At 43.3% G+C, this 21,191-nt stretch overlaps 1 protein-coding gene across 1 annotated transcript in view; it reads left to right on the top strand.

The window, feature by feature from the left end:
- PLCL1 (phospholipase C like 1 (inactive)) overlaps positions 1-21,191 on the top strand; it is a 184,205-nt gene that overhangs the window by 147,878 nt on the left and 15,136 nt on the right. Inside the window, exons 4-5 of the mRNA XM_040070094.2 lie at positions 9,214-9,289; positions 12,379-12,488. Coding sequence (XP_039926028.1) covers positions 9,214-9,289; positions 12,379-12,488 — 186 coding nt within the window. The remainder of the gene's footprint in view (positions 1-9,213; positions 9,290-12,378; positions 12,489-21,191) is intronic.

Here is a 21,191-nt window from a genome sequence, read left to right as displayed (position 1 = left end):
CTTTCCCTACACTTCGCAGCAGCACTGCTAAGGGCTGCCCCTGTCGGATAGGTCAATGTTGCTCGTGGGGAGGGCTTGGCAGAGTTGGAAGGGAAGGTTAAAACGCCCATTCTCTTGCATGGGGAAGGAGAGGTCAGTATGGTACAGGAATGCTCACACAAATGTAGAGACACGAACTGGAATCGTTCCAGATGGGCGCCGCTGCTCGTTGTATGACATATGTCACTGCTGTGGGTGACTGAGCAGCAGCTGTGCGTGACTTCCAGCAGCAGAAGTTGCTGTCACACTGTGCCTCTTGGGCCGTGGGGGTGCCCCACTGCTTCCCGACCTTTTTGGCGGTCTGCAGCAACCGATAGCAAGATGCACAGTTCTGCCAAGCCTGACTTAAATACTGCGCTGTGGCAGCCAGGCTGAATCACGACTCATGATCAGAGCACAGCAGTTTTTTCTGCAGCTCGCGTTCATAAGGAATAAAATGATGAATAATGCTGGGAGTATCGGATTGCTTCCAGAGACCCTGATGTGTTGCAAAGTGATTGCAGCTTTGACCAACTGTTCAATGTGCCAAATGCCCTCCTCCTTCGCATAGAATTTTTTGCCTCTGTAACACACTTTTCAAGGGAAAATCGGGGTGTGGGGGAAGACACTGATGTTGATTAAAACAGAAATACTAAAAGTACTCTGAAATAACCCCTGGGTTCCTTCCAGAAAAATTTCTATTACTCGGAAGTGATTACGTTATGGTAATAAATTGCCAGCTGTAACAATATCAGAACAAGGATTTGCAAATCCAGTTGATTGCCTTATTTTAGATGGAACTTTTCTGGGGTAGATTTGTTACATAGTCTCATGTCTTTCTGAAAGAGCAAATACCACGTAAGTAAGAGATATTTCTATCTTTGGAGGCCTGCTTAATGGAGTCTTACCAAAATGAATGTGTCATCTCTTATCTTTGTAATTATAAACTGAAGAGTACACATGGGACTTTTCAAGGCCTCCTTGTACTTTGGAAACAGATTTTCGATTTAAATAGGTGAAAGGCCTCTTTTGGATGTAGACAGAAACACTTGTATAACTGTTTTAAATAATTATTGTTCTCACATTTGTCTCCGATGGGAGAAGATGTAACTTGAATGTCAAGAGAGCATGAAAACAGTTTAAAATCAGAGAGAGAGAGAAGGGAGTTGTGCCTTGCCTAGGTAAGGATTGATTTGAGATATAATTCTATTATGGAGAACATGATTTTTTTTTTTTACTCACTTTGGCTGTGACTGCCTCTTCCTTTGCTAAAACTATTCACTTCTGAAAAAGAAGGCTGGATTTTATAAAGTGATTTTGCTACATTTTGGATGTTTGCCTTTTGAGACAATGCCAGCAGTAGAATATTGAAATCTATTTAGCCTTTTCTGTGTTGGAGTAAATGAACTGTCTCTATCAATCTTGATATTTGAAATCACAGTGTGGGAAGGGATTTGCATTTTGAATGTTGACAAGGGGCTTCTCCTTGCTGTATAATGACTTCATATAATCTAGAGTGTATTTATTTTTAATTTTTTTTTTGTGCAAATGAGAGCACAAGGAGCTTTTGGTGGAAAGCAATATAAAATACTTTAGCTTTTTTGTTGATTTTTATTCAAGGTATACTACAGTTCACCCTCTTATATGGTTGATAAATACCGCTTCAAGGAACTGGATCCACAAGGACTTGCTGCACGTCTCTTCACTTCAAAGCACTTTTTGAGTGAAAAGGCCTAAGAGCATTTTTAGATGCATAAAATAAAATCTATTTATATTGGCCTGTCTCTTGTATGAACAGGTTATACTACTTAATTCCTTTTACAGTAAAATGGAAAAAAGTTAGACCCTAAATCCCATAATGTGACTGCAGGTCTGTCTCACTCACTGGGCCCCACAGCACAGGGAGCTTGAGTGCTGGGCAAACACTTCCTCACCACCTCTGAAAACACTACATGTGCCACATTCTTTAAAAAGCCTGCTTTGAAAATAATTTCTGATAAAAACAGCCTGAATGTGTTAGAATTTTTTCCCCCTTACAGAAAATTGCCAGCTGAATATACCTTGTTTTACCACGGAAAGTATAGACTCTGCTTAATGGGGCATAAACAGGGCTGAGGGTCCAGGGAAACGGAGGTGCAAATGCTCAGAAACCTGCCACAATGATCTGGAAAACAATTAACTGCCTGTTCCCTCCTGCTTGGCCTTTGTCAGCTGTGAGACAGACAAAGAGCCGTTTGTGCAGTTTATTTGTTTTTTTCCTGGGCAATTAATTTTACCATTGTGCTCTGCATTAAATATTTTCTTTTGAGAGAGACCTTATTAGAATAAAATTTAATGTGCTTTGTTTAAGGGACCGGAACAGTTTGTCAGGACTGTGCTTCTCACATTTTTTGGTGGCATTGCAGAGATTTAGTGGAGCTGTCCTGTTGGCCGTGTCTCACGTAGGAAGAGGCTTCATTGATAATACTGGGTTGTACAGGAGTTTCCACAGAGGAGAGAGAGAATAGGATTTGCCAAAATCAAGAAAATAAGGTGGACTGTTGACAATACACATTTTTGAAAAGCGTGTCAATGATCAGAAATACAGTGTCGAATGGCTAATTTCCATTTACAGCTTTAGTTGACTCCATACGTAGAGCGTGATGAATGGATTCTGGTCATGCTGTCATTGCTTCCCAACACACATCCTAGGATAGCGTCCCCTGTCGCTTTCAGAGTTACTCTTCGGGGCTTTCCTTTCCTGTGAGGAAGGGCTCTCACTCTGCCTCTCTACCTGCGTGGAAGGTGGTTGTCACTGGTTGCTCAGGTGGGCAGCATGTGCAGTGTGCCTCACAACCTGTCAAATTAATGCTGGTGTTCTTTGATCACACCTAAAAGAGGAGTCACTCTATGTGAAGAGAAGGAAATGGGGCCCAGCTGGACCTGACAGATGGTTGAATTATTCATTGCAAACAGTTATCCTGTGAAGTTAGGATTTTTTTTGGTTGAGAATTGTTTGGAAACAGATTGTGGTTACTGTGTCTGTATGATATATCATGTGCTGATGCAAGCATGCATGAACTCAGGGGCACTTGTGCACTTTGCATTTCAGTTATTGGTTAAGCATTATTTTCCTCCAAGATCAAATGATTGAATCATTTGAAAATCAAAAGCAATAAACAAGTGATAATAAATGTTCTTGGTTTTACCCAATCTCCTGGCTCATGTGCATACAGAAATTTTTTTAAGAAAAATGAGATGTCCAAGTTATCTTTGTGTTTTCAAATGGTAAATAACAAGAAGTGTAAAAAAGATTGAACAACGAAGCAATTTGTGATATAAACTCACGTTGACACTAATGTTCTTCTCTGTATTGAAGCCTGATCTTGCTGTGTTGAAGCAGACAGTTATGGAAGGACAGAATGGCTACAGACACTGCTGAGAGATGGCAGGGTAGTTAACATCTTGGCCACCATGGAGATGGATTGGGGATTTTTGAGAGTAGAAGCAGCATCTGTGGGGTTGCTGGGAAATAAGTAGAGGTGTTTAATGGCAGTAGTTTTGTTGATGTGGGTATCGGTCCATGCATGCTAGCAGAGGTCTGCTGACATGTGTGTGAGGTGAACTGTTCTTTGTCTGCTGTTCTTTCATATTCAGTCTTTTTGGGCTTGTCTTGGTGCAGGCATGACTACATTCCCCAGAAGAAAGTCCTTTTCCCCAGTTATTATGTAAATGCAAAATGACTAAGTAGATTTTTGTGAGCTTTTTCACTGAAATTCATACCTCAGCTGGGATAGAGTCTTCCCCAGAGGAACATTTTTCACAATTCTCTAAGCAGCTGAAGACAAGGGATATTGCAGAGCAGAGCATCCACTGCCAAAGAAGTGTCATAATGCACTGACGTCAAATGCAGTCCAGCACATGGACATTGTCTTGAATTTATATTTGTTTTAAAGAATTTTCCATCCAAAATTGGACATAGACTTGGAAAGTCGGTTTCTTTTTCCACTTCTTATTAAGGAAGGTCCTGTTTCTTTCTTCTTACAATCCTCTCACCCATTGCTCTCAAAGTTTCTTGCTCTGATTGCCCATGTCCATTAGTCACTTTTAAAACAGAACCTGAAAAGAGTCAAATCAGAACTTCCCTTAGAGAGGGAAATTCCAGTTCGGTACTTCAGATACACTGTTTTAGAACAAGCATGTTGAAAACTGGCCTCTCTCTCTTCCTCCATTGCTCCTCTTGTTCTGAAGAGGACTGGTCTTCACGCACAGATCACATCCTGCAACAATGGTTCCATATTTTCCCAGAAATAGTTCCACCTGAAAACATGAAGCTGGAATCTAAGGTGAATTTTATGCAGTTTTTTCTCCAGTTTGTGTCAGTAAGGTATTATAGATGTTTCCAGCTCACGTAGCCATCCTTGACAGCTGTTTCTCATGCTGGGCTGTTGCAGGAAAAGACTTGGATACTGAAATCTGGCTTGAACTATGTTAGGACAGAGACAAGGCGAGGGACAGAATGGTGGCCAGCAGCATTCTTTCCCGTGTCCTGGCACTGCATACCCGTCTCCCTTTTCTTGCAAAACTTGCTGACACACAATTGATGGCCTGGTTATTTCTTGTCCCAGAAGTGTACAGAGAAATGCTCAATGCTAAAGGGAATTCTCTTCAAATTTTCATGAGCTCAGTTTGCTCTTTGGCTGTTTTTTAAATGGTTTGTGTTTCTGTAACCTCTCTTATTTTTGATTGATGGTGGGTTTAGTTTATTTTTGAGGGTTTTTTGTGGTTTTGTTTTTGTAACCAGGCAAACCTCTTCATTGTCAATGAAAGGCATAGAAGAGATTGGGACAGTCACCATGAGGAGACACATAAGAGAAAGCTTCATTTCAGTCTGATGTTCAGTCAGTTTCTGTTCTAAACTTAGGAATATTTATGAGAGGTTTCATTGAACCGTCCCTTTTTTCCTCATTTATCTTTCCAGCAGGAGCAGTACTTTAATTTGCCACCAGGAGCTGTTTCTCTCTTCTTTTTTTGTCTTTTTTTTTTTTTTTTTTTTTGGTGAGACTACTGTGTTAATTTCCTCTTTCCTTTTCAGTTTATAGAATAATTCACAATGAAAAGAAGAAATTGGTCTTTAGCACAAGAGTTCATTAAAGTAAAAAGAACATTCTTTTGTTCAGTCTGTACTGATCCTGTGATTAAACTGCCCTTAGTACAGTCAATAAATAACCCTGTTAATTTAATGTGCGTAATATGATGCCCTCAGTATTAAGATATTTTTAATTTCACTTAAAATTTATTTAGTTTAACAGAAGTGACAAAGTAAAGCATTGTTCTTTGTGTGAAGCACTGGGATTTTAAATTTGATATTCCCTGCCCTTCTTAGATGCTGAAGTGAGACAGATCAGTTTTGTTTTCAGCCCTTGGCCTGTTTCACTTTCTGGGTCTCATATACCAGATAAGGAGAGAACTTCTGGGTTTATGCCAGCTCCTACTTCCTATGCTTTTTTTGAGAATCCACCATGGTTGTTACAGAGAGCTTCAGGTGGATTGAGATGAATCCAGTTCATACTTCTTCTCTATACCGGAATCAGATTTCGTGTGCTTTCATTCTCATTTTTGTCCAATTTCCCCCTCACCCCTCCAGTTATGTTAAACACATCGATCAATAAAGTTTATCACCTTCTTTCTGACCTGGGAAATGCAAGATGTCCCAAGTAATCCTGCCAGCTTCAGCAGCTGACAGAATTTTCCTCCCTCCGAGTGGACCCAGATTCCAACATCCATCCTCTAAAGGTTGCTTTTCAGTAAATGTCACTTGGACATTAATCCCTTGAAACTCAGCATTCAGGAGTTAACACACTCCGGTGGAACACAGGAGTCCTGAGGGAGCAGGAAATCTCTTGCTGCGTGAGAGTCGCTCACGGAAGTGAGCTGCCATTTGGGAGCTGACATTAAACAGATCCTGATGGGCTCCAGCCAGATGCCTGGGACTGCACAGCTGCCTGGAGGGCTGCTCAGTGCTGATCTGAGCAGAGGAAAGGTGCGTGGAAATTCACACTACAAACATCAGAAAGCTCACTCTTGGCTTTTGAGACAGGTTGGTGGGTTTCAATATATTACTGGCAAAAGTGGGCTTGAAAATCTCAGGCTGTCCTGTGATTTATGGGGTTACCTTCCCAACAGAAAAATCTCAGTCTTCCGTGTTGTGTTTTTAGGGCTTCTGGTGCTTGTCGCTTTTAGAAGTAGGTGACATCATCGAGCAGGGTTTCAGATGTTATGGCAGCTGGGAAAGCAGGGAATGATTCAGACTGGGAGACTGTGGACTCATTTCAAAACTAGTGACAGGAAAGAAAAAGTGTATCTAGATGCCATGACCCTATGCTGTAACTTTATTCCTGGAGAGCAGTTACTTGCCTGTTGTACTCTTGTCTGAATCTGTCTGTTCTTCCAGGTGAACGCCCAGGCTTTGTTCTTGTCCTGTCCTGTTGTTGCCATCTTTTACAGCAGCATTAAGAAGCAGGATCTCATGTGCTCTGAAACTACATGCAGCTCTTGTTGGGGGCAGAGTCTGGCTTGTTGTGTAGGGGTACAGGGTCTGTGTTATCAGAGGTGGTGCCATAGGTAAAGGTGCCATAGGCCAACCAAAATCTTATTCCTGGCTTGGGTCCCATTATTTCTACCTAGCGCATTAATTCCTGGAAGAACATGTAGGGGAGGATGCCAGGTGATGAACTGAGGTTGTTCATTAACCCCAGTCACTGAGCTGTGGAACTCTGAAACCACTCTCAGGATTTGTCATGAGACAAAAGTTGATTATTTTTGTCAAGATTACTGCTGAGCCAGAAGATGGGAACAGGTTAAATTCTTCTACATGATCTGTTTTTAATTGTTTGTTCTTGCTGAGCTGAGAGCAGCGAGTCTTTGATGTCAGCATCAAAGGAGTGGAGCGTTGCTCTACCTACTCTGCAGTAAGGGAAAATTGACATCCTAGTGCTACTTTCCTTTTAAAAAATGGATGGAATACCCTCATGTCTGAGAATCCTTAAACAGGCATACCAGAAACTCCTGGGATTGGGTCCAGTAGTTGCATGATTCTCGAGCCTGCTGTTTTTGTGCGTGGTAGGTTGATTTCCTGTGGCTGTGTATATGTACATGTGTGCATGTATGCATGTTTCTATAGAAAAACCTCTCAAGTCACGTTCTGCTTGAAGGACCTGAGCCCAGGAGGGTCTGACACATTGGCTGTCCTGTACCAGCTCAGCTGCAGCTGACCTCACGGGGCAAGCCTTGCTGCTGGGTAGGAGGCACAGAGCCAGTGAGGCCCCAAGCCCAGGCTGATGGCTACATGGGCTGCAGGAGCCAAGGAGATGCTGGGAACACCTGGCTGGACTGGCACTGCCTCACAGGCCCCAGCTCTGCATGTGCAAGAGGTGCATGTGCGGCCTCTGGCTGCCTCTTTAGTGACTTGCAAGATTTTTGTACTGTCTTCACTGCTCAGACCAACCTTTGGCATTTGTAGTTGTCAGCTGAAGGGCTCCTTCAGCACAAAAGAATTATGTGCTGTGGTACAGGAGAGCCTGAGAGTGGGTAGAAATTGTCATTTCTTTTGAGATGACAAGTGAAAATATCAAAGAGGAAAAAATCAATGTGATGCATGAACAAGTAAGTAATAAGAATGAAAGGCAGAGGATACTATTGAAAGTAATTTAAATCTCAGGCGTATCCACTGGGCTTGTTCTGTTAAAAAACAATTTTGCACTCTCTGGGTATATCAGGCTTTTTTCACTCTGCCTGTGAAGCTGATAATGGATTTTGTTTTCCATGTATTGTTCTTTATATTAATGGAAAGACATAGGTATTTTTATTAAATACAGCCTTAGTACATTTAATTAGAAATAAAGATGGGATGAGGAGCAAAATTTGGATCGAAATTCCTCCGGAATTTGGAAGTTTGAGTGTGACAAGTGGAAGCGTCTTTCATTCCTTGTGTCTAATTAAAACAGTAAGATGTGCTCATTTGCAAGTGTTAATTTATTACTGTTACGCTGTCTTCCACTAAAATCATCGAAACCTACTACTTGGGTTTTCGTATTTAGCATATTTGAAAGTAGAGAGGCTCTTAGCAGTTGCAACCTTTTGGCAAAGCTTTCAGGTGGTGGCTTCTGTAATTTCAGGGTGTAACATTGGGCAGTCACTCTTCAGTTTCCTTCATTTCTAATTGGCACTGCTCTCGTGCTGTTCAGGTTTGGTTGAGTTTGTGGTGAACATCCCAGAACAGTGAGGTTATTCTCAGGCACAGTTTGTTGTACAGCATGTTCTTGCCTTCTGTAACAGATGTATGTACCACCTTTTGCAATTTCACAAAACAGAACAATGGAACACTATTCTTGTTTGCCTGGGCTTCTGAAAGGTTTTGGAGGCTTGTTGCCATCAAAGGAGAATAGTATTTGCATGTAGTGGGGGCGCTCAGGAAACTTGTCAGGTAATGGACCCTTCATTTGTAGGCTGTTAATGGGCTGTTCCAGGAAGACGTCCAAGCAGGGAGATCTCTTGAAACTTGTGAGTAGTAGGCTTGTTGAAATGGCTGCTTTTGGGTTGTTTGGTTACAGGTGTAATTTTTTTGTGTGTGTGTGCGTGTGTTGCCTTTTCTATTAAGCTTCAACAGAAATATTAAGGGTAGGATAGGATTTGGATCTCAGTTTCTCAGAGGAGAAACTCAAGAACTACTATAGGTGTTTGAGCTGTTGTATAGAATAAAATCCAGCACAGGCTTAAATACCTCTGGAAATCAGCTCTATTCATGACTTGGTAACATTTTTAATAACCACCTATGTCGAGGACTATACTTACTTCTCCTTTGAAGAAAATACCAGTTAGAAAGGGCTTAGTTGAACATAGAATGAAGTTTGCCTGCTAAATCTGTTTTCTTCTGAAATCACTTGTTGTTTGCAATGGTGTCTCATGGATGTAAAACATCTGTTCATTAACTTTTGGAGCAAAACATTTTCAGAGCAACTGATGCTTAGCTTAATACAGATCTGGGAGCCTTGCATAGAAAGGAAGGATCCAACATCTATCATACTGCTGTCAGAGCAGACCTCTCCAGTTTCAACCTATGTACTTTCTGTGTGTCAGATGTTGCAGAAAACCCTAGTAATGCTGATTTTTACCTGATTTTTACCCCCTCCTTTTTTTTTTTTTTTTTTTTTACAGATGATTCAAGAGAGCAGGGTTCTTATTGAGACGGCAGATTCCACTCATGACAAGATTGTTCAGTGCCAGAAAGCAGGTAATCCATCTATATTGAGCAGTTCTGGGTGCAAGATGGGAAATAATGTGTCATAATTTGCTTATAGTTTGTGACTAATTGTAGCATTTTTCACCTGGATGTAAGTGAGCATTCGAGTCTTTCTCTGGTGTGCTCTGCCCTCCTGAAGGCTCATCTTCCAATAGCAATGCAGGTGTGGGGTCAGAAAAAAATACTCAGCTTTCACCTTAGAAGCTATTTCTCCATCTGCTCTACAGCTCTGAACTGTCTGACAGCATTTAAATTAGCCAAATGAACCAAAAAGGCAATAATAAGAGGGGGGTGAGAAGGCATGGTGCCTTTACTGAGTGCATCCTCTAGCTCAGTTGTTCCTTTGGGCACAGAGCAGGCAAGAGGTTTCTGTACCCACAAGACTACAATTATAAATATTATTGTTTCTAATAGGCATTTTTGGATTTGGCAAGTGATGCAGCCTAGAGCCATTTGCTTCCATTAAATGTAAATAATGAATGAAACTGCTGTTTTGTAGTTAATACTTTAATTTGTTTTTTTTTAATTAGGAGAAACTGGAAGTTGTTTCAACAGTAGCATTTAACTGATTTCCTGTGGTGCAAGAGCAGGATGGAACCTAGTCTCTGCTCTTTAGCCATGCTGGCATTGTGGTAACAAAGGGACGAGAGGCAAGTGGCCATGTCTGGCTGGAGGTCGTGGGCCTCGTCATCGTGACATGCCCTGGGTTCTGTGTATCTGCATACACAGCATAAAATTCCTCTGCCCAAAGCCTTCATCGTGTGGCAGAGGGTTTAGGAAAGGGACAGTAACAAGGAAATGCAACACCAGGAGGGTCTCTGGAAGGTATCATTTAAGAGCAACACTTGGCACTAAACTGTGTAGACTCTTGGCAGCTTGGTCTGTGCAGAGAGAAGAGCCCATGACATTTGCCTGAGCACTGGAGTCTTTGTGAGCAGGAAATGTGTATGGAAAATACCCTGCAGTACCATGACACCACACTGATGTCCAGAGTTTTGTGCAGTACCCCTCTTCTTCCTTCCCCCTGGAAAAAGAAATTTTTCAAGTGTTCAGTTTGCTGCTGCATCTTCTTGTATTTTCATTTTTGCTTGCTTTATTAGTCTTAAAATTTCTGATTGAGAAGGCAACACAATCAGAAAAGATATGGGGTATCAGAAAGCCATGGGATTTAGAGAGAGGAAAGGACTAAGAGAGAGATCCCTTCCCTGTGCCCATTTGCAAATTAGTTTGTTGCAAATGTTACCCAGGCAAATATTTATGTAACACTTTTAATGTGGCCAGAAGAAGCTCTCAAAATTAAGAGGTGTCAGAGGTACAATAGCCTGTGACATTGTCCTTTACCTCACCCCAGTGCTGCTTCTTTTGAACGTGCGTTCTGCCAGACCTCTGCTTCATAGCCTGTTTTGGTGCAGGTTCTGTTGCCTCAGGGTCCTGCAGACTCTCCCAGACTGGTTCTTCTTGTGTGACTGGTGGTGGTGGTGTGTTTTTTTTAAAGCGTGCAGGCTGAGCCCAATGCACAGTGGTCAGCAGTAGCTTGGAGGACTGACCCTGCTAAATGCTTTCACTGGTGTTGCTGCCTGCAGCTTAACAAGTGGTTGTGGCTCCCTCTGTTCTGGGGCAGTGCTATATCCGAGTTACAGATGGAGAAGTGAGGTCCAGAGGGGAAAATAATTAAAAGGATGCTGCATGAAGGCAGGGCTGTCCACAGAGAGCTAAGATCCTTTAGCTTTCTAATTTTTTTCCAGGCCAAAGCAAGTAATTTGAAGATTTTCTTGTACTAACTGAAGTGAAATGATTTGTAAGTCAGTTGGCATGAAGCACATCTGCAAGGAGCTCTTGCTTGGGGTGAAGTTATTTAGACAGTTTTCCAAAGGATGTACTGCAGGAACTCCATTAACCTTGACAAGCAAAGCCTGTGAGTGGGTGACATTTTGGAATGTAAACAGTAGGGAGAGAAATACTGCATTTTGTGGGGTTGAACAGCCTCAGTGCTATTGAGCTCCTGGAGTTGGTGCACGGGAAGGAAAACCAATGTTAGTCTTCCAGGAGTGCTTTGGGTGAGCTGTGCTGAGTGCAAGCCTGCCTTGGACTGTCTACAGCAACCTGCCAAGCAGCCTCTGCATCCATACTGTGCAGATGTTCTCTCCACTGGCATTTCTTTGGTGTCACTTCAACAAACCTCCAGTTTCTGGGTGACATTTGCCCTAAAGTGTTAAGGGAGGGAGAGCTACGAAGCAACTGGAGATGGAGCTTGGTTTGTTCAGCCAGGACAGGCTTCAGATGCTTTGGAGTTATTTAGTGCCAGTTTGGCCTTTGTAAGATACAAATTAAGGGAACACAAGCAGCTCTTTTCCATTTTGTCTCTCAATCCACACCAGACTCCGAGAATGGTTGTATACACTGCACAGAGCTTGTGAAATTGGTGAACTAATTGGATACTTTAAGATTTTTAATCTGCTCCCAGATTTCCTGAATTTTTGTATCCAGCAACAGATCTGCAAACATTTGCCACAGTAACTAGCAATGAAAGGCAACAGGGCTGTGGTTGGAGGTCTCAGTTCTCCATGCTGCAGGAGTCACAGTCCTGTGATTAGAATTACATGGTTCTGATGTAATTTATCATTGTGGAGTGCAAAGGCTTTTCTGTATGCCTGATGAAGAACGATGAGGAGATGAGCATTGGAGCCTGCCTTTGCTGTGCTGAACAGCTTGTCATGTGTCCACATGTGTCAGCCAGCCTTCCAAGGTGCAGAGCCATCAGCTCAAGGAGAGTGACGAACGATTGCATTTTGTTGCAGTACTGGCAGCGGTGCTGGAGGAGGGTCTGTGCAGAGACCAGTGGTACCCCAGCACTGGCAAGCAGTGCCACAAACCAAGTGGAAGCACAGCCCCAAAACTGTACATGGCACCTTTATTCTGGAAAATGTTCTCCCAGGATGGAGCCATGAAAAGAAAAGGAAGGGGGGAAAGCACAGAAGAAGGTTGTAGGAAGTCCCAGCTGCAAGACTGAACATGCTCCCTCAACATTTTTATAGGTAAAATCAATTGTGCATTGAGTGATGTGGCAATCTGTGTTTTAGGAATGGAATTCCATGAAGAGCTTCATAACCTTGGGACAAAAGAAGGTTTGAAAGGAAGAAAATTAAGCAAAGCCATTGAGAGTTTTGCATGGAATATCACAGTGCTGAAGGTAAGCACAGAAAGTACCACCTCCTGTCTCATATTAACTTTATAAGTAATTCTTTGCTCCTTTAGCTCCTCTGTTTGTGCATCTTACTAATTTTGAAGAAACATGTTGTTCCTTTTTTTAATGGGATGTATCAATTACCCCCACTTATTTATCAAATATATCAATTACTCCTCTGATTTGGAAGCTGTGAAGGGGATTTATTTTAGCCTGAACAGAAGAGGAAAGATGGCTTGTGGTTTGTATGATTAAGGACATGGGTTTGTTTCTCTGTTCTGCCCCAGGCACCCTGCAAGTGACCTGTTTGTGGTCGCTGTGTCTCAAATACTTGGTTGTAAAATGAGAACCAGAGCTTCTCTTTGGGAAGGGACAGGGGCAGGAGGGGCTGTCAAGGAAACGCATGAGGAATATTCTAGATCCTGCAGGACTATGTTTCCAAAGTGGAGTGCTGTCCAAACAGCTAAAAGGGAATTTTCACCCTTTCCTAGAGTCTGTGCAGAGACATACCACAGGGTGAAGTTGTTACTCACTGGGCTTTGCCTGCTGCCTTAGCATCAACCTGCCACAGATTGTCATGGGAGCTGTGTGACTGAGCAGGGGTGAAAACAGCTACGAACAACCAGGGATGGAAAGGGGAGAGGATTTGGTGGAGCCACAGCAGAAGACAAGGAGAGGGCCTGAGCCAAGCATTCAGGTTGATAGCATTCAGCTCACACCTTTCACAGCCTCATTTCCCCCCTTGCTCTGATAGATCACACTTCCCTCTGCTCTGTCCCAGCTGCTGCCTTGCTCCAGCTCCCAGGTTGCTCTGTCTGGCAGCATTTCCCTGTGACCTCCCAGTGCCCTTCCCTTTGCTGAAATCCCAGAGCAAGCTGGTGGATGAAAAGGAATTTTTACTAAGTTCCTTATCAAATATACCCCTAAATATGGCATGCAACAGCTGTAAGACAGGTATGTGTCAGCACTGTGGTGCTGGAAAAAGCACTTAACGTGTCTTGAGCAGGAGAAGGAAAGAGGAGTTGGGAACAGAGAGGCTGAGGGGCAGGAGTGTGTGCGAGAGGCCATTGGTGGTAAAGAAGGGTTAGAGAAGACCTGGGACACCTGTGGTTTCCTGCATACCTTGATTCACCATGAAAGAGCAGAAAAGCGAGGAATGGAGTCAGTGTCAGCGCAGGTAATGGGGCCTCTGATGAAGAGAAAAGTCAACCAGTTCAAACTTACAGAATTAAATAGATGACCTATTCCACACAGAGCAATTGAGGTTAGTAGCTAAAGTCCAGTCCCACCCCCCCAAAGCACACTAGGCAGTTCTGAACATTAATCTGAATACCTTTAGCTGTGTTCAGTAAAATAAATGTCTAATGATCAGGGTCACTCTAAATGTTTTGATTTTTTTTTTAGATGTTTGTCAAAATGAAGTTTGCACCTCTGAGGCTGACCTATGATTAATGACCATACAAGTAGGGTATCAAAGGAACATTTTCCATGGAAAATCATTGCTGCCTAGCGCATGTTGTCAACATACTGATTTTAAAAAATCTAGTCAAGGTCAAGGAATAATTTACTTGTTTCATTTGTAAACCACAACTTCTTTTCTAACTTTCTCGCACACTAAAATATTAACAGAGTTTGTGACTATCCATGAAACGCACATAAACCATCTTTTCGTTCTGACTGAAGTCCAACTCAGGAACGACCTTAGAAAACCAGGAATGAAGTTGTGCCTTGGGTGTGTGATATGAAACCATCAGTAATTGTTCTAATTTGTCATCTTTTATTCTCTTTTTTCCCCTTAAAAAGGGGTGATCCTTTCGGTGACCCTGCCCATAACAAACCTGCATCTCCTCTTTGGCTCTGACTCCTCTCAGTGCTGGTGAGAGCTACTCAGGAGGATTTGGTGGGAGGAGACTGACAACCCCACCCAAGCCATAGGTGTCCTCCCTGTGTCCAGTGGTGGGGCAGGCACTACAAATATATTTCACTGGATGTTGTTAAAGTGTTGTAAGAAAAGGAAACTATATCCCATATCATCTCCCAAATGCATCAGCTGCTTTACGTGAGGTGAGTGAATGGCTGATGAGAGAAAGCCTCTTTGTGTGCTCAGCCCTGTTGGAGGCAATTACATCATGAGGCAGGAGTCAGTGTGTGTGAGGTGCCCGTGAGCAATTGCAGGTATTATGTTGTTTTTGTGCTGTGAAATGATTAATAGTCTTTTCCAAGGCTAGTGAAGCCAAGGCATATTTAATTAATGTGTTTCTTTATAAAAAACTCATTGCAGTAGGTAAGCTTTGAATAAAAGAGGAGATGCAGTAAGAAATTGCTACTGGCAAAATCATTAAATAGCTACAGAGTGCAAGATTAAGGTATGTTTTATAAAAATCCTAACTGTGGACATTCTTCATGTTTGAAAATGCCCTGGGGTACTTTTAAGAGGTGAATCAAAATAGTATGTAATTTACTTCCTTAGTTTATATAAACTTAATTACATATTAGTAATACCCACTATAAGGACAAACTGTTTGCCAGAAGGTAAAAATGTCACTAAGAACATGGATGTTATAACTTGGTGACAGTGTAACACTTGGTGAAGTCAGCTTTGACATCAATATTTATAAAATGTCACATCTTCCTCTTTGGTTCCATGTTGTGTAGAACACTGTCAGGTTCACAGTCAGTAATACTGAGAGGCGTAACTTAAGTACACCAGACAGAAAAATCATGCTCTCACAGCAATATTACAGGAATGGTTATGATCCCAAATTCAATTTCACTTCCATTTTTATTTCCGTGCAGCACCAGCTCTGTGTCTTTGTTTCCCTCTCTGTATTTAATTGAGTGCCAGTAGAATGCACTACTAGGTAGGTGGTGAAATATATGTTGTGTTAACCCCCTCACAGGGGCCACGGTGTCAGGAACCCTTAATTTCACCCTACCAGGCACGCAGAGCTGCTCAGCTCAGCTGAGACAATTGTTCTGGTGTGACCCTCCCTTGTCACACGAGGTCGTGATTCATTTTCATGATGTATTTCTTGTTTTTAAAGCGGGTGACTCCCCATTTCCCAGAGCAGAGGCTTTTATGGAGTTGCGTGGGCTCGTGCCTGTTTCTCCCCAGGTGCTGGTGCTTCTCCCGCCAGGCTGGCCAGGCCACCCCTGCTCTGCTTCCTGTGGCCGCTTCTGCAGTGAGCTCCTCCTGCCTGCCCTGGGGAGAGGGGAGCCCCAGAGCCTGGGAAGCCTCCTTGGGGCAGCTCTGACCTCGAGGTGCTGCAAGCTGGGGCACAGCCCCTGCCCTCAGTGCCGCTGTAGAGCACCGGGTGGTTTTCAGGTCAGGTGTGCTCACGTGTGGGTCAGGTCATGCTCAGGTCTGCTCTGGCCTTCTCGGCCCAGGACAGAGCCAGCTGCCACCTCTCCAGGGGTTCTTCAGCCCACTCCATCTGCCTCTCCCGTGGGACCTTGTACCAAGCATTTTGCAGTAAATGAGGCACCCTTAGCATCTGTCATATGTGCAAACCGCCGATTCAATGACTGCTATATAAGTTTTTGAGAATGTTTGAGGGGGAAAAAGTTGTTGCCTGCTGTCTTGGTTTTAAAAGACAGGTGTCTGCTAAGGAGAGGCAGGCCTCTCTAGGAATGAGGACTTAAATCCTTCCCTCAGTGTTATTATAATTTGGAAGACTAAAAAAAAACCCTTTTCGGTCAGAGCTATGGGGAAAGGAATAACAGTCCTTTACTAGTAAATATAACAGGACAGACAAACAACAACAGCAATAATAATAATAGTAAAACAGAACCAAGAACCCCAAGGGCAAACGGTGGAAACTCCAGCGCTGATGGCTGGAAGCGGTGGATTGTCCTCGGCAGGCAGGGGGGTGTCCTGGCAGACAGAGTGGGCAGTGCCGGAGAACCCACAGTGGCTGGACCTGGGCTGACCCAAAATCCAGCAGGACAGCGAAGAAACTCTGAATTCCTGGGCGCTCCAACAGATGATAGAATTCCCAGGACCAGACTCCGTTATCCGTGGACTCCAGGCAGCTACCAGCAGCCCGACCATGCTCCCCGGAAAACCAAGAGCAGCGAGCCCTCCACCCTCTGCTCCCGGGAGCTTTTTCCCTCCCCCAAAACTAAGTGATCAACTTCCTTTGTCCGGGGTGAGCACCCTTTAACTATCAGTATTTAGTCTCCTAGCAACTTATGGGGGGGAAAAATTCTACAGGAAACTTAACCCTCAACACCTGCAAAACTGCTCTCCTTGCTGAGGAAAAACTGTCACAGACGGCCAGGAGGTGTTTACTCGAGCAAAGAAGTTGGGATCTGCCTGAGTCCCAAGAGCCTGGCAAGTAAGTTGAACAAAGTTTGAGTATGTTGACTGTGATTCAGATTTATTGCTCTCACGTGAGCACTCTTTGACAATCTGTAGACAGATTTTTCTGGGCTATTTGTGCTTTGGTGGGTCAGCACACATGAAGTCTACAAACATTACCAAGAAGTACTTGTATTTTGATGGTAAATATCCGGAGAGTTAATATGCCGACATGCTGGCTTATTTATAGACAAAACATAGGAAAAAGAGGATAGAAGTGGTATTTACTGTTTTGGTCTTCTGCTGAAGGGCAAAACACTCAAATGTTTGGTGCTAGCCTGCTCTGAAATGTGCATGTGTTTTTAAATCTTTTTTTGCTGCCCGTGATAAGATTTTGCCTCTGCTGCCCTACGTCTGTCTGTTCTGGCTTAGTAGGACTCCAGCTACTAGAGCATGCCACAAGACATCAAGTGGTTACATTTTCAGGGATCATTTCAGCTCTCATCCGTGAGTGTATCTGTTAGTTATCCTGCATTTAAATGAATGCTGATTAGATATATCAAGAGAAGTTTGCTGAATGCAGAAGGCATACCATTATTAAATTGGTAATGCAGTTCTGTCTTTGGGGGAGGCATCCACAATTTTATGATGTGGTTGTGATCAGTGGGCATAATGTTAGCTCTGGTGTAGGTGATTTTATGCAGCAAAACCGTGCAGAAGTAGCGCTTTTGCAGGATGATGTCCACAAATGACCCCTTTCTTCACCACAGTCATTTGTGACAATCAGCCTTCAGTTGCTTGGGAAACCTTAAGCATCCAGACCCCTCACTTGGGTGGCAGAGCCCCAAATGCACACTTAATTGCTACTTGCAGAGGTAAAAGCGAGATTTCTGACAGATGTACATACAGACTACCTGCTGTCACCTAAAGCGAGATGAATTTATCATCACTCTAAGGTATCACTTTTCTTTATGAAGAAAAACTACCTGTCAGACAGTGATTGATATTCTAAAGCACCTTAAACACAGAGTTTCTGATGATCTTTGGAAGAGCTAGGTCCATTCCCAGCCTTAATTTAAGGATTATTATAGTGCACTATGGAAGTGTTTTTGGATGGATACTCTACAGTATTGTAAAATCTTGGGACGTTTATATGGGTCTTTTCATATCAGTCCTTTTTCCTGCAGTTAGGTAAGAGCCATGGCTTTGTTCCTTGGCACGCTGAGTGGACAACAGAGCAGCACAGCAGAATCTTAGGAACTTTACATGTAGTTAAGCACAATGACAACAATATATTCTGCCACATATTATTTAATTGTTGCCTAAGGATTTGCATGACAGTTTATGCTGTCTAGATCTCAAGTGAGAGCATGATGGATTCATGAGTCCCCACAAAGTTGCTGTATTCTATCTACCATATATTTTATTCACTGTAAGTGTCATTTAGGCTTTCCTCTGACCCCCCAAAATTCCCGGTACCGTATCTCCCTCCTTTTCCCAGCATACCTCTGTGGACATAAGCACACTGGTGCTCAATTTGTGAAACTTCAGAAAGAGATGGAATATAAGCCATAGTGTCTTAGAAACAAATTCTTCTGATTTGCTGTCATATTCTGACGGTGATAGTCCAGCAAGAGCAGTAGGCAGGAGTGGTTTGTGTGGCTTGGAATTTTCCTGCCTGCCTTTAAATGCAGGGCTCACTGTGCTATTCCGTATCAACTCACCTCATGTCTACTCATACCCAGATCTAGATAAATGTATTTTGAATGTGATTACCCCAAAGGCTCTGTTTCCAGAGAGACCAAATATCTTTCCTGCTCTCTAATCCCCACATTGTTTGCATTTGCTTTGCTGATGCAGTTCTAACTTTTGAACTAAGAGCAGTGTTTCAGACTTCTAAGCTTCTCCAGACTGTGTGCCCTGAAATGCCCAGGACGTGCTCGGCTGCAGCAGAGAATGTCTGAGGCAGTCAGTCTGTGATTGAGTGGCAGATTTTACAGACATGTGAGGAAATGCAGAGCTGTTCTAGTGATTCACGTAGTGACTAGATCAGCTTGTTCTCTTACACATGAGCTGAAGGACAAAAAGGAGAAGATTAATAAAAAACAGCTGGCTTTCTGAGAGTGCTAGAGACAAGGTGAAGAGGGCCATCAAGGTCAACATCCATTTAGTCCTGTAAATACCAACCTGTTTACTTTGAAGCAGTTAATTTAAAAGTAGAGGCAAAGATAAAGGAGGAGATAGATGGATTGAGGTTTTTCTTTCTTGAATCTGAGAAAGAGTCTGGAGGAGCCACATGGGAGCACAGCTTGTTCCCAGACCCTTTGTGTACCCTGAATGCTGTGGTGAGTGCAGTGGAGGCTCCTGGCTTCAGGGCTGGTTCCAGGGCAAAGCCTGTGCTCCTGGCTCTCAGGACAGGCTCCAGGGCTTTTCTGTATGTGGAGGTGTTGCAAGATTTTTCGGAATAGGGGATTTAGAGTCCTTTGAATGATCTTGAGTTACAAGATCACGAAGTAAATGTAAGTGTTGTTCTTCTCATGCCAAGCTGTTATGATCAGTGTATTTTGTAAACCAAGGGAACCAAACCGCGTGATTATTAGGCAGGATAGGCAGATGTTTCTTGTACCTAGCACAGTGCTGTTCTCTACTGATTTGATTGATAAAGGTCTCCTCCATAAACAGTGAATGCACTGGTTTTTGTTTGTTTTACTCAAGCCCAAGGGCAGGAACCAGTGTCTTTAAGACACAGTCTCCATTTTGTCAGTTGTATCTGGTGATGAAAACTTCTCAAGTTGCTTCAACGCTGTGTATTAGGGTAAAAGGAGTAATCCCAGTCCATCAGGAGTACTGGCTAGTCAGCTGGAATATCCTGTTATTCTTGGCCCTCAGCCACGCTACCAGAGCATTGCTCCAGGGAGGATGTAGGGAGCAGGCTCAACAAGTACAGCATGACCTCTCTGGGTACCTGGCTGTTCTCTGAGAGCTTTTGAAGCCCTAATGGTGTTTCTGACAAGGTCTGTTTTCTTGGCCAAGGAGAATTCCGAGGCACGAGTTGGATTTAGAACAAGCTAAATATTTGTCTGTGTTTAAAATATATGTGAAGGCCACCCAGGCAATCTCAAATCAAGTACCAACTGTTGGCAATAGCAGGGACTAAGTAGAGAGCAAAGATTGCCAGGTTTCACAGCTCTTGATCTCCTTCATGATCCTGTGAGTTTCTGTAGAGCATGAAGTCCCAGGATAGCCTGACAAAGAGAAGAGACTTTGTCCCGTGTTAATCAGTTATTGCTGGGGTTTTGGTGAATAATGTCACAGCAGGACTGTTTCACTGACTGGCAAAGAATGATTGTCCGCAGTCTGTGTTTATCTGTCCGGGCACAGGGACCCACATGGGCCTGCACTCACCTGGCTGCAGTGCTGGTGCCTGTGAGGAGCAGCACTCACCTCCGTGCGACACACAGCCCCTGCAGAACCAAAGCAAATTCATAGTTGCTGTTCTTCCAGGGAGCACACACAGTCTCTTCTCTTTTCTCCGGCCTTTACCACCCATTTGGGTAAAAAAAACAGGACTGGAAAGGCCAGTGAGAAGCTGTGTAGTTGCTCCAATGAATATTTAGCTGCTGTGGATGTAAGCTCTGCTCAGATATTTGGCATGGAGGGTGCTCGGTATGAGGCTGTGCTGTTTTCCATGGTGATACCCAGTACCTGGCAGATCCAGGGACCCATCTGGATGCTGGGGAAAGAGCTGATGGCCAGAATCATCTAAGCAGAAATGTGTGTTTCAACCAATTTTCTCACTTTGCTCATCTTCCTTCAGTGCCAGGGCTCTACTCGTACAGGTGTTTCACAATGGCGGGTCTGGAACAAGACCCTCGTGCTGTCAGTGTGGATCCATGTGTGACAGACCAAAAACGGAGGGTCACCGAAGTTCATCCAGAAAACAAGCACTGTGAGGTTGCCTTCCTGTGATATAAACATGGTTGGGGTTTTGGTTTGTTTTTTGTTTTTTTTAACTGCAATACAAAGTTCTGCAATTCAGGTCTAAATATTACTCTCTCGGTTCCATTGGGGTGGGTTTGTACGTGTGCAAACACACGTGCATGTAAGTATACAGGAGGTGAGACAGGCCATCAAATATATGTGCAAAACAACAGTAACTTTGACACAAAAGGAAGAGATTAGAAAAATGAAAGGTGGTGTGAAAAGCCCTGAGTGATACCTTTCTGAGTTCTTGAATTTGACTAAAATAAGCCAGAGATGGATCACGAGCAATCTTGTGATGTCTTTTATTTTGAGCGATGTGACAAATTGCCAAAAGCCATGGATCTGATGCCAAGCTGCTGGCTGTGCATGCAGGGTGAGATGCATTGTTTTGTGGTGGGAGACCAGGCACAGTGACCCCACAGTGA

The sequence above is a fragment of the Hirundo rustica genome, chromosome 7 (genome assembly GCF_015227805.2).
Source record: "Hirundo rustica isolate bHirRus1 chromosome 7, bHirRus1.pri.v3, whole genome shotgun sequence".
Classification (NCBI taxonomy): domain Eukaryota; kingdom Metazoa; phylum Chordata; class Aves; order Passeriformes; family Hirundinidae; genus Hirundo; species Hirundo rustica.
The sequence above is the reverse complement of the archived record's forward strand: the minus strand, read 5'-3'. Positions and strand labels throughout refer to the sequence as shown.